Source organism: Leptopilina heterotoma, unplaced genomic scaffold (assembly GCF_015476425.1).
Source record: "Leptopilina heterotoma isolate Lh14 unplaced genomic scaffold, ASM1547642v1 Lhet_18, whole genome shotgun sequence".
Classification (NCBI taxonomy): Eukaryota; Metazoa; Arthropoda; class Insecta; order Hymenoptera; family Figitidae; genus Leptopilina; species Leptopilina heterotoma.
The window spans coordinates 2,584,874-2,598,205 of record NW_025110896.1 but is presented as its reverse complement, the minus strand read 5'-3'; the positions used below and the strand labels follow the sequence as shown (position 1 = coordinate 2,598,205).

The following is a 13,332-nucleotide window of genomic DNA, read 5'->3' as shown; positions in this document are numbered from 1 at the left end:
AAAAATTAAGGAATTTTTTCTAACTTCTAGTCATTTTTCACTAAAAGTTTAGTAAAAAAATTAGAACTACTAAACAAAATAGAAAAATTTTTCTTACAATAAGTAAATATATTTACTAATTTTTTCTAAGAATATTTTCTAATTTTTAATCATTTTTTATTTTTTTAATGAAGAAAAAGAATTTTTGTTTAAGAAAAAAAATTGTAACTACTAAAATAAACTTTGGAACTTTTAATACATTTTTACTAAAACTTATTAAACAAATGGTAATTTCTATGTAAAGAATAAAAATTCTTTTACAATTTAAAATAAAAATTCTAACTTTTAGTAATTTCATCAGAAAATAGATAATTATTTAATTTATTCAAAAATTATTTAAATTATTCATAAATTATTTTAATTAATTTAACTGTTATAATAATTATAATAATAATAATAATATTTTCTACGAGAAATTATTTTCACTACGAGAATTATTGGACAAATTTTTCTCCGAGTTTAGAGGCAAGTATTTCAACAATGTACTTGCGTGCTACAGTTATCATCGAAAATTAAATGTCTAGAAAGTCATTTGGTTAATTCAATCTCAGAAATTGCATCACCACCTATACCGGCAATTTTAAAATAAAACGAGAGGGAGCAGTCACATTAGAATGTTAATTAAGGGGAAAAAAGCGTTATACGGAACTAATCGAGTTCCATTGCAAATTTTAAAATTAGATGATCCAACAGGAGTCATTAAAAATGTTGAGAAAATCTACTTTTGACAATTCAATTAAACATTGGAGAATATTGTTTTATTTAGTGACTCTACTTGTTGTTAATTAACTTTTTTCAACTATTTGTCCTACTGATTTTTACTTATTATAAAAATTGTTTATTTTCTTTATGTTGCCAAATTATTTTTCAAATAACATTTCTGTTGTTTTATTCCTCTTTATTTTTTTCTTAATAATTTATAGAATTTTTTTTTTAAATATTGTTCATTTTTCTTCCAATTTTACTCCGAATGAAACAATAAATACCCGTATAAATAAATAAGTAAATAAATATTACGAAACTATTCTACAAATAAAATTCTTTTTCTTTTTCTATTTAATTATTTCACGATTTCTTTATAATTCATATACCAAAAAATTGTGTTCAATTTTCTACAAATTTTTCTACAAATAGACAATAAATACCTAATTATTAAATATTACCAAACTTTTCTTCAAATAACATTTCCCTTGTTTTTCTCTTTCTATTCATTATTTTTCAATAATTTATTTGTAATTTATATAAAATATACTGTTTGGTTTTTTACAAATTTTTACTACAAATGGAATAATAAATGTCTGAATAAATAAATTATTAAATATTACCAAACTTTGTTTCAAATAACATTTCTGTTGTTTTTGCTTGAATTATTTTTATTGATATTAATTTCTTTGTTAATTAATTTTTACAAAAACAATATTGTTTTTTGCGCTTTTTATTATGAAACTATTTTTCAATTAACATTTAGGTTTTGTATTTTGTTTCATTCATTTTTTTATTTATTTTTTATTAAATAATTTCGTTTTGTAATGAATAATGAATAATGAATAATGAATAATGAATAATGAATAATGAATAATGAATAATGAATAATGAATAATGAATAATGAATAATGAATAATGAATAATGAATAATTATGTAATATTTATAATATTAAAAAAATATCGTTCGACTTTCAAAAATTTTATCACCAAAATATTTTTCAAATACTTGTTGTTTTTTCTCCTTTCCAAAATCTTATTTCTTTTATTTTGCTAAAATATATCAAGAGTACCTAACCGGAAATAAAGATATTTTAAGCATCTACTCATATAATATGGTTTAGAGGACACTTAAAAGTTCTACTTTTTACCTCGTTAAAGACACTTTTCGTTAAAACTTTTGAAAATTTTTTTTTTGAAGGATTCTCTCATGTTTGTTCAGTAAAAGTTGACGTATAAGAGAATAAAGTTGGACAAGAAAATTCAAGTGAATGAATGTCATTACCATTTTTAGATTATGTCTGATAAACAGAAAAGGAGAGAAAAAATCTTATTTTTCCCATAAGATTTCATCGATTTCATGTCATCATTTTTTTCAATTTCTTCTTTTTTTTATTATAAAAGAAAAAAGAAAAGATAAAATTGAAATACATCGAAATCTTGTGAACTGATATTTCATCAAGATCGTAAAGTGAAAAATAAATTCCTCTCAAGGTATAATTTTTCTTTATGAGGTTTCTTTTGGGTCTCTCTCGATATATACTTAGTAAGATTGTAATTAAAAATTAATGATGCACTCCTATTTTTCTGAAGTTTTCAATTAATTATAAAAAAATTCCACTTTTATTCATTACCCTTCTACCCCATTAAAAAGATTTTCTCACATTCTTAAAAAAAAATTAATTTACTACCACCCTTTTTTTTTAATTAGCAGTAAAATTTTTGTCAAAAATGGTGTCAAAATAATACAAAATTTAAAGATGAAAATATGAAGACAAAATTTTCTTTATTCAGAAAAAAGATTCCAAAACCACTGACAATGGTAAAATGATTGAGAAAAATGAAGAAAGTAATTAAAAAATGAGTACAAGAGAAAAATGCGATTGAACAAATCATGGATCATTGTACGACAATCGTAACAATGTTCTCGACATGAGGATCCTGTTTCTCGTCCTTCTAATCAGCTTTTGTCGAGGGGAGGGACGAAGATCGAAATCTTCCCTCGCCTGGAATTGGGAGACCGATTCCATTGCTGCTGGAACATTCATGAAATCCAAAGTCTTCAACGATCAGGTGAAATCTTCTGATTCCATACAAGAGGAAATTCTTGACATGATGAAATTGTCTTTGCTTGAGTCACAAACTGAAATAGCGCAGACAAGTCGAAATGGATTTCGACATAATCGTCATAATCATCGATTAGAAAATCCTGAGACACATCATCCAATCAGACACAGTGAAAATTTACATTATCGAACAGTAATGAAAATTCAACCAACATGGCCAGTGAAGAAGGAAGCTGTTGTCGAAGGAAATTTACTGTTGGGAGGATTAATGATGGTCCATGAGAGAGAGGATTCAATTACATGCGGTCCTATAATGCCTCAAGGCGGAATTCAAGCTTTGGAAGCAATGTTGTATACATTGGATAAGCTTAATGAGGGAGAGGGCATTATTCCAGGTGTGAAAATTGGAGCGCATATACTTGATGATTGTGACAAGGATACTTATGGCTTAGAAATGGCAGTCGATTTCATTAAAGGTAATAATATCTTCCTTTTTAAAAACATTATTTTTATGAGATTCTCAAAATTATTCTCAACTTTTTAACCAAAAAAAAAAAAAAAGGAATTTTTTCTACTAGAAAAAGATCATAAAAATCTTTATGTAAAAATAGATTTTTTTTAATACCCACATTTTTCTAATATTTTTACCAAAGATGCCAAATAACGGATGTAAAAAGTTTCCATCTGTTACCTAAAACATAAATGTGGTTTTCATTGAATTTTAATTTTTTTTATTATTTTATTTAAAAATAAATATTTTTATTAATAAAAGAATTTATAAAGCCATGTAATTTAATATAAACCTAATTAACAAAAATCAATAAAAATAGTGAATTGATAAAAAATTTTAAAAAAAATTAATTTAATTGTTAATATTTTATTATTTATTATTATTAATTATTACTAATAAATAAAATTAGCAATTTTAAAAATAATAGAATTTAAAAATTTTTTTAATTTAAATTTTTGTTGAAAACACTAAAAAAATTCAATTTTGGAGAAATTACAAATAATTGCAGAAATTCAATTACTTAAAAATAATAAAATTCTTATAAAATTCAACTTTGTTCAAAATTTGAAAAAAATTCTCGTTTAAATCCCAAATATCTTTATAAATTACGAAATTCTTCTCTAAAGTTCAATTGTTTTCGTAAATGTCAAAAAAAATTCTTGTCCTACTTTCAATTATTTTCAAAAATTTTTCTAATTTCAATGATTTTCAATATTTACGATTTTAATAAAATTTACCAAAACGAATTCAATTATTTAAAAAAAAAAATTTTAATAAAATTGTATGTAAACATTTTATTATTTTCATAAATAATAAAAATTTCACAGGAATTCAATTATTTTCATAAATAATAAAATTTTTTTAAGGAATTCAATTATTATTTTCATAAAAAATAATTTAAAATTCTAGAAAATAGTAATTGAATTAAAATGATGAAAATAATTTTGATGATGTTACAGTAACAATATTCTTATAACCTTCGCGCTACCGGATGGCCACCCAGGGTGGCCAAGCAATAAATAATGTTGTAAACCTGCTCGATTTTTGCATCAATCGAATCGCGATTTTAAGTCACTGAACAAAATTTTATTTACTTTCGAAAAATAAAAAAAATAAAATTTTTTTTACATTTCTTCTTGTTTATTTATAACAATTAAAAAACTATGTTCAACACTACGGAAAAACGTTCGGATTTTATTTTGTATATTGCAAGAAAATAAAAATGAAATCATGAAAGTTTCACAATAAAATTGTTTTATGTCAATAAATACAACATATTTTGATGTTACAATGAATTTTCTATTTGTTTAAACAAATTATTGTTGTTATTTACCAACTTTTTACAGAATGCACTTAGAAAGTTGCAGTTTTTTTCTAATTTTGCAATTTATTAATCTTATATGATCACAAATAAAGAGTAAAAATTGAATTATTATTTAAACAATTTTTAAACAAATTATTGTTGCTATTTACCAACTTTTTACAGAATACACCGAGAAAGTTGCAGTTTTTTCCTAATTTTGCAATTTACTAAACCTTATATGATTATAAATAAAAAAATCAAAATTGAATTGTTATTTAAACCATTTTTAAACAAATTAATAATTCGTTTATAAATTGTAATATGTAATAATATAAGGTTTAGTAAATTGCAAAATTAGGAAAAAACTGCAACTTTCTAGGTGTATTCTGTAAAAAGTTGGTAAATAGCAACAATAATTTGTTTTAAAATTGTTTAAATATTCATTCAATTTTTACTGTTTATTAGTGATCATATAAGATTTAGTAAATTGCAAAATTAGGAAAAAACTGCAACTTTCTAGGTGTATTCTGTAAAAAGTTGGTAAATAACAACAATAATTTGTTTAAATAATTTTTTACTAATATTTATGATTCGTTTCAATAAATATTTTCTTTAATTTATTGATTTAATACTAAGTAACGTAAAAAAAAGAAAAGTTTTCAAAAATTTTCTAATCTCTTTGTTTATTTGAAAATTATATGTTTTTGCAATAACAAATTTTTTAAACAATTGCAATATGCATAAAACCTTTATTAAAATACAGCAATTGTATTAACATATAGTTATTTACAAAAAGTTTGATGAATTTTAATCGTTTTTGGAATATAAAAATAAAAAAGCGTTTGGCCACCCCGGGTGGCCATCCGGTAGCCCGCGTATACAAAAATCTTTGGTAGCGCGAAGGATAATATAAAATAATGATTTTATCTCTCGGTCATCTTTAATTAATAGAAAACATGAAGAAATACTTTTATAAGTTGTTTAATTTAAAAAAGGTTTGAATTTGACATTTTTGATTGTCTTAATTCCTGTGGAGAATCCTGTTCCAAAAATAAAATTAAAAATAGGAATTGTGCAAATATTTTTCTTCTTTTTCCAAAAAGAAAATAATAATTTTTTTTAAAAAATTGTGATTCATAAACAAAAATAATGCAAAATAAATAAATTTTCTATTTCCTAATCACAGTTGCTTAATAATTTTCTAATTTTCCTTGGAAGTAAAGAACAAAAATCTGCATAATTTCAATTTGACAAAACATAATATTTAACAAAATTTTGGTCTTTTAATGAAAAGAAGTGAAAAAAATTCTGATGATTTCTATTCATTGTCATTACAATTTTGAATTAATTGTAAAATAAAAATAATTATAACATAATAATAAAATATTCAATCTATCTAAAGATATCAAAAAACAAAAGTATAAACAAAAGACAACTTCAGAGTGTGAGGGACAGAAAAAGTGAATAAATGAAAGAACATCCAAATTATTATAGTTAATTAATAAAATTAAACAGAAAATAAATAAAATATTTTTTTTATTATTAATTACCATTAATAATATTTTTATTGCTTTCATTGCAAATTAAAAATATTTTCATCTATTTTCTCATATCAGATATACTTTAAGTCTCGAAATTATTGTTCACTAATGCTTCAATATTCAATTATTAAATTGCGAATGAATAAAGGGTAAATATTTAGAGATATATTGTATATAATGCATCCAAGTTTAATATTTATTAAAGATTATCGTTTATCAACGATTTTTTAAAAATTCATAGCATTTTCTCCATGAATTTGAAAAAAAGAGAAAATTGCAAATTACCCTCTAAATGTAAATCAGTGAAAATTGAGTCACTTATTCACGTAGTCGGAATTTTGATTAAATTTTGGTCATTTTTTTTACTAAATCTTTATTAATAAAAAAATTGTAACTATTAAAGAAATAAATAATACTAACTTTTAGTCATGTTTCACTAAAAATCTAGTAACAAAATTGAAACTCCTAAAATAAAGTGAAGAATTTTTATCAATTTTTTAAAATTTTACACTAAAAGTTCTGTAAAAAAATTTGTAACTAAAAAAATAAACTGTTACTAAAAAAACTAAAGAATTTCCAAGAACTCTTAGTCATTTTTAACTAAAACTTTAGTCAATTGTAACAACTAAACTAAACTTAAGAATAAAATTTTTTTTTTTTTAACTTAGAATGAAAATAAACTATGAAACATTTAATAACAAATTTTTTTAAAAATTGCAAAAAAAATAGTAACTATTAAACTAAAGTGTAAAAATTTTCTTCTTAATCAGCAATAAAAATTCTAACTTTTAGTATTTTTTCACTAACACTTTAACAAAGAAATACTGTAAGTACTAAAAAACTAAAGAATTTTTACTCTTAGTCATTTTACTAATTACTTAAAAGAAACTTGTAAAAAACTTAGTAAAAACGAATTAAACTTCTAAAGTAAAGAATAAAAATTATTTTAGAATAAATTAATTACTAAAGAAATTACATAAATAAAATTAAAAAAAATAATATAAATTAAATTCTAAATAAATTAAATAATTTAGAAAAAAAATTTTGACATTTATAAATTTTCCACTAACACTTTAGCACAAAATATGGTAACTACAAAAATAAACTATAGAACTTTTACTAACTTTTAGTAAAGAATAAAAATTCTGTTATAATTTAGAACAAAAAATTTTAATATTTAGTAATTTTTCACTAACACTTTACTAAAAGTTAAAATTTAAAATGACTCAGATTCAGGAAACAATATTGAGATAATATTTTGCTGCAATATTTTTCCATTTTTTTCAAATTTCTTTCCAAACAATATTTTAATGATCGTTTTTCAAGCAATTTTCCTCCCGTCTCGAGAGAAAAAAAAGCCACCCCTCCCCCCTTTCTCTTTCTCATCATCGACTGTTTTTCTTTTCCGGAAATAGTAGAAAGTAGATATCGCGTGTCAGTTCTTCGTGAACGCTGGATGAACACGAAACATAAAAATCCGCATTTCAATCTTCCCTGTGATTTTAGAAAAGCACTCTTTTATATTGAAATCCATCAAGTGTGCAATATTTACCAACAATAAATATTAACATTAAAAAAACGCAACAACTTTATTTCAATTTTTATCTATAAATATCCAATTTTAATTTTTGTTGGTACATAAATATAAAATTATAATTTTTGTAGGTATATAAATATAAAATTATACTTTTTGTATATAAATATAAAATTATAATTTTTATATACAAATAAAAAATTATATTTTTCATAAATAAATATATAATAATAATTTTTATGTGTTAAAATAAAATAATAATTTTTATACATTAATGCCGCACTTGGTGTTTAAAATATGTTAAAAAAATATTATACTCGCAATTTTTTTTCTCCACGTTTTGAAAATTTATTCAAAATCAATATTTTTATTATAGCTCTATAATAAAAAAAAAGAAAAATGGTTGAATGCATCTGCGCTATAAGTATTAAAACAAAAATGAAAAAAAAAATATATTTGAAGAAAAGGAAAGAAAAAAAAGAAAAAACAGTGATGAAAAGGTCAGTGTGCATCGTGTTGAAATACATGAGTTTCTCCAAGGGGCAATTGAAGATGGTACCACTGGGAGCTTTAGCCGCAATTTATTAACTTAGTCTTTGGGTTTTAGGAAAGATATTTTTCCAACTTTCTTTTTTCTTAGCGAGCTTCTTTGTCATTTTTATTAAAATCATATACTTCCTGCACGTAAATGTAACTGTGCGAAAATATTCCAACTATATTTGAACATTAATTACCTCTAAACTAAATTATCTCTAGTGAAATTTTTAATTACATGTCAAACGTAATTATACACTGGAAAAAAAATTTAATTGATTCAAATATAATTGATTAATTGTCTATTATGAAAATAAACATTTGTACTTGAATCAAATATTTTTTAATTGAAACGAATCAAATATTTTTTATTTAAACCAAATCATTTTTATTCAAATCATATCATTTTTATTCGAATCGAATCATTTTTATTTGAATCAGATAATTTTTATTCAAATCAGATAATTTTTATTTGAATTAACTTTTCCAGTTCACAATAAATTGATGAATTTATTTAAATTGTACAAAAATTATTTAGTATATTATTTATAATACTAATAAAAATAAAAAATAGAAAAATTAAATTAATTGAATTAATTAAATAATAAAAATTTACAAAAAATTTGAATAGAATATTCCCACGATATTTTCAAGGAATATTCCAGAGAAATACTGTCAATGTTCTAATGGAATCTTCCAGGAATGTGAATTAAAAATATTCCGTGCTTTTGGGGTAATAAAAATAATTAAAACAGTAATAATAAAAATAAAAATAGTAGTGATAATAATGGCAATCATGATAGTAATAATAATAAAAATTTTGCTAACAAGAAAAAATTTTCCACACGCGACGAACACCTGGAACAATTACAACATTTTCTAAAACTGAAATATATTTTCTCTCTCTTTCTATTCAACATCGAATATATATACGTTCGATGTTAACATAAAAAAACTAAAAAACTAAAATTAAGAGTGAAATTGAAGTTAGACATGGCAATTTTTTTGCATTGAAAAACATAGTTTGGACCAGAGGTTAATTCGAATATCTATGTAGGTCATCAGTATTTATGCGAGTGACAATTATACCCCATTTCGTGACAAATCCAATGTCGAAGGGTGCATATGTTATGAAAAACGCAAACTTATTTTCCATACAGGAATATTGAATACTAAATGTCAATGTGAACATAGAAAGAGAAACTGAAACCAAGAGAAAGAAGGAAAGACAAAGAAAAAGAGTGAAAATTTTTTTTCACTTCAATTATTTCCATCCAATTTAATACCCATTTAAAATTATCACACAGATTAATCACATCGACTTAATATTAAATTGATATTGAAAATGAATTGCTTGGAACAGTCAAATCGACACAGTTTTACACTCATTTTTATCCATGGAAAATGATTTAAAAGACATTTTATAAATTTTACAACTTTGACAAATTATATGCTAAAATGAATTATCAGAAAAATCAACGTGAATAGATAAATGAATTTTATTCTTCAATTATTCAATTAAATTTTACAGACAGTGAACCAAATTTTATCTTTCACTCAGAAGAAAATTTGCCTGAAACAACCAAATTTTAGTTGAACCAACCAAATAATTAAATCCACGAAATAAACCAAATTTATAAATAACTTCAACTGCATAATTACCATAAAAAATAAAAATTATATTTAAAAATAAAACTACTAATTTGCTACAAATTATTAAGTTCTTTCTTCGAATGAAAAATTTATGTTAAACTGAACCAAATGTTTATTTAAGTCAAATATTATTTATTTAGATTAAATAAACTTTATTTAGAACCAGCTACCATTCGCACGCTAAAGCGCGCGGCGAACTTTTTATGATAAAATTAGCAATTTTAAATTATCTTTATAAATAATAAAATTCTTCCCCAAAGTTAAATTATTTTCAAATCAATTTCAAATTCCCAAAAATAGTACGCAAACATTTAATTATTTTCATAAATAATAAAAATTTCTCAGGAATTTAATTATTTACAAATTTTTTATAAATTCCTTCGCAATTATTTTCATAAAAAATAATTAAAAATTGTAGAAAATAATAATTGATTTGAAATGATGAAAATAATTTTGAAAAAGTTACTGTTATAATATTCTTATAATATAAAACAATGATTTTATCACTCGGTCATATTTAATTATTATAAAACATTCTTATAAGTCATTGAATTTAAAAAGATTTAAATTTGAAATTTTTGAAATTCTTAATTCCTATGGAAAAATAATATTGATTAAATATTTATTTAAAAAGAAAGTTATTGATGTTTTCGAATAATTTTACAATTCAAGAAATTCGTAAATAAATGTAACAGAACATTTTTTTGAGTAAAATTTTTTTCTTTACTTTCTAAAAATTTAAAAAGTTTTAATTTCATTTTCAATTAAAATTTGTAAATGACAAATAGAATAGAATACGTAATGTTTCTTTTCCAAAAGAAAATAATGAGTTTCTGAATAATATTGTTATTGAGAAATATAAATTATTCATAAAATGGGTATTTATTTTCTATTTCTTAATCATAATTTTTTAACAATTTTCTATTTTTTATAAATAAAAAGGAGAAAAATTTGCATAATTTAGATCAGTCAAACGAAATTCGTTATAGAAAAAAGCATATAATAAACAAGATTTATTTGTTAATCATAATTTTCTTATATTTTCTAATTTCAAATATTCTTTTATTATAAATCATGAAAAAATACCTGCATTTTTTCAATCTGTCAAACAATATTTTTTAATGAAAAAGAAAAAAACAAAAAACAAAAGCATACACAAAAACTAACTTCAAAGTGTGGACAGACAGAATAAAAGAATGAAATACGAAAATTATTATAGTTAATAATCTAAAAGTAAAATTTATACAACATTGATTATTTGATATTCAAAACATTTTATTTTAGTGTTCCTTTTTTGCCTCTACACAGAAAAAATGATTTGTTTTAAAGAATCGTTTACTTTTTTAGTATTAACTAAATATATACTTGAATAAAATAATTTTTAATCGAGTCAAATAAATTTTAAATTTTAATCGAATCAATAATTTCCGTAAAGGTTTTTTTTCATACCAATAAAATTTCTATTTGTACGAAAAAAAATTCGCCTGGAACAACTTTCAGTTTCTATAAAATAGCAAAAGTCTTAACTGCAGAAACTAAAAATTTCGCTAATTCAGTGAAATTTGTAGCTGTTCGAGGTAATTTTTTCTCCGTGTGAAATAAATAAAAAGTTTAGTAGTCTTCTAATTTTTTATATTTATTTTCTAGGCAAGAATAGCTAAAGTGTAAAAATAGTTAAAGAATATGTTAGATATTTAATTTATTATCAAAATAATAATAATGCAAACATACTTAACAAATTCTTTAGCAACTGAACGTCCAATACTTAATTTATTATACATACTATACAAATTTATTGGATTTTCTTATCAACTGCAAAATATATATAAATATACATTGTGTATATATATATTTAGATGAAATATATCAAATTACCTGGAAAATTATACAGAGAGTACATAGGAATTTTGAGAGAGAGATTCATAGAGTACTTGAAAGCCATTTGAACATCTGTACGAACTGAAAATTGACAACAATGATACGCAATTATTGTGCAACTGTCCCGGACAGTTTACCGCATAACGAAGTTTAACTAAAGCATCTGGTGTTCAAAATCGAAACTTTCACTTTATCCACCTTGGTTACTTTGAATGTAAGTAACAAAATGAACATTCGTGTTAGAGCCTTCCAATGACAATGGAATATTCCACACAATGAAATTTAAAATTATTTCTCGAAAATCCGCTCAAAAATAATATAAAATTAAAATAACTCTCGAATCATTACTTATTCCAATATATTATATTATTGGAAAACACGAAATATATATTTCTGCAATAGTTGTTCTACTCAAATATTGGAAATATTTTTCTTTCAATACTTTAACCTTATTCCAAAAATTTAAATTAATAAACTTAAAAAAATTTAATTTGATTAAAATTACCAATTAATAAATATTTACTTGAACCAAACAATTTTTTTAAATCAATTTTTTTTACTCAAGTATAAAATTTAATAATTAAAATTTATTAATTATTTACAACTTCTAATTTATATAATTTTAAATATAAATTATTTGTTGTAATCTAATTTTTTAAGTTCAAGTTTCCAGAAAACAATTCATTAAATAAAATTAACAGATTTGAAATAAATTTATATATAAAAAAAATTTGTCAATATTGTCCATAGTTGAATTAATTACACACAATAGAGACGAACAGAAAAAAACAAAGAAAATACAAGTTCACAAATTTCTAATTTCCTCTTGATTAATTATTTGTTCTATACATATATAGATATATACACACGTTATTTATCTTGTCCACCTTTGGTTCCAGTGCAGCAGATATTGACTGTCATTCTCGGACATTTAATTAACTTGTAGCTATTGAATTTATCATTCTAGAGGAAAATTCATATTAACTTTATTAATATTAAAAAAGAAAACTTTTTATTTCTCGCAGTGATAGAAGAATAAAATAAAAGATCAACAATAAAGCAATGTAGAAAAAAGTATAGTGTTACACTTTATATATTTTTCTTTCTCCTTTTTATTCTCCTGTTCATCACGATGAAGAACATTTTTAATACTCCTCTCCTAAGTGATTCGAGTCAGTCACCTGTCAGGCAGATTCAAGCCAATTTTAAACCAAGCAAAACGATGAAAATACTTCACCAAGAAAAGAAATATTCTACAATTTTTCTTTATAACATTTTTTTTAATATTTTCAAATTCAATTTCGTATTCTTATCTTTCTTTTTTTCTTTGTTTTCTTCCTATTTTTTCGCTCTCTCTTTCGTCTCTTTCTTTTTTTTCTTTTCTCTTCATTTTCTTTCTTTTTTTCTCTTTCGTCTCTTTCTTCTTTTCCTTTTCTCTTCATTTTCTTTCTTTTTTTTCTCTTTCTATTCTTGTTTTTTTTTATTTTTCTTCTGTTTCCTAAAAATCGACATTCCTAAAATATTCCACTTTTCATACTCTATTTTTTCTTTTTCTCTTATTTTCTTTCTTT

General features: G+C 22.3%; 1 protein-coding gene across 3 annotated transcripts in view; it reads left to right on the top strand.

Annotated features, from left to right (window-relative positions):
• The window catches only part of LOC122499927 (metabotropic glutamate receptor 2-like), a 214,009-nt gene that overhangs the window by 119,218 nt on the left and 81,459 nt on the right, over window positions 1–13,332 (top strand). For 2 of the 3 annotated variants that reach the window (XM_043608520.1, XM_043608521.1), the window contains exon 2: window positions 2,536–3,283. The exons of the other annotated variant lie outside the window; for it this stretch is intronic. In XM_043608520.1, coding sequence (XP_043464455.1) covers window positions 2,674–3,283 — 610 coding nt within the window. In that variant the 5' untranslated portion in view covers window positions 2,536–2,673. The remainder of the gene's footprint in view (window positions 1–2,535; window positions 3,284–13,332) is intronic. 3 annotated transcript variants of the gene reach the window in all.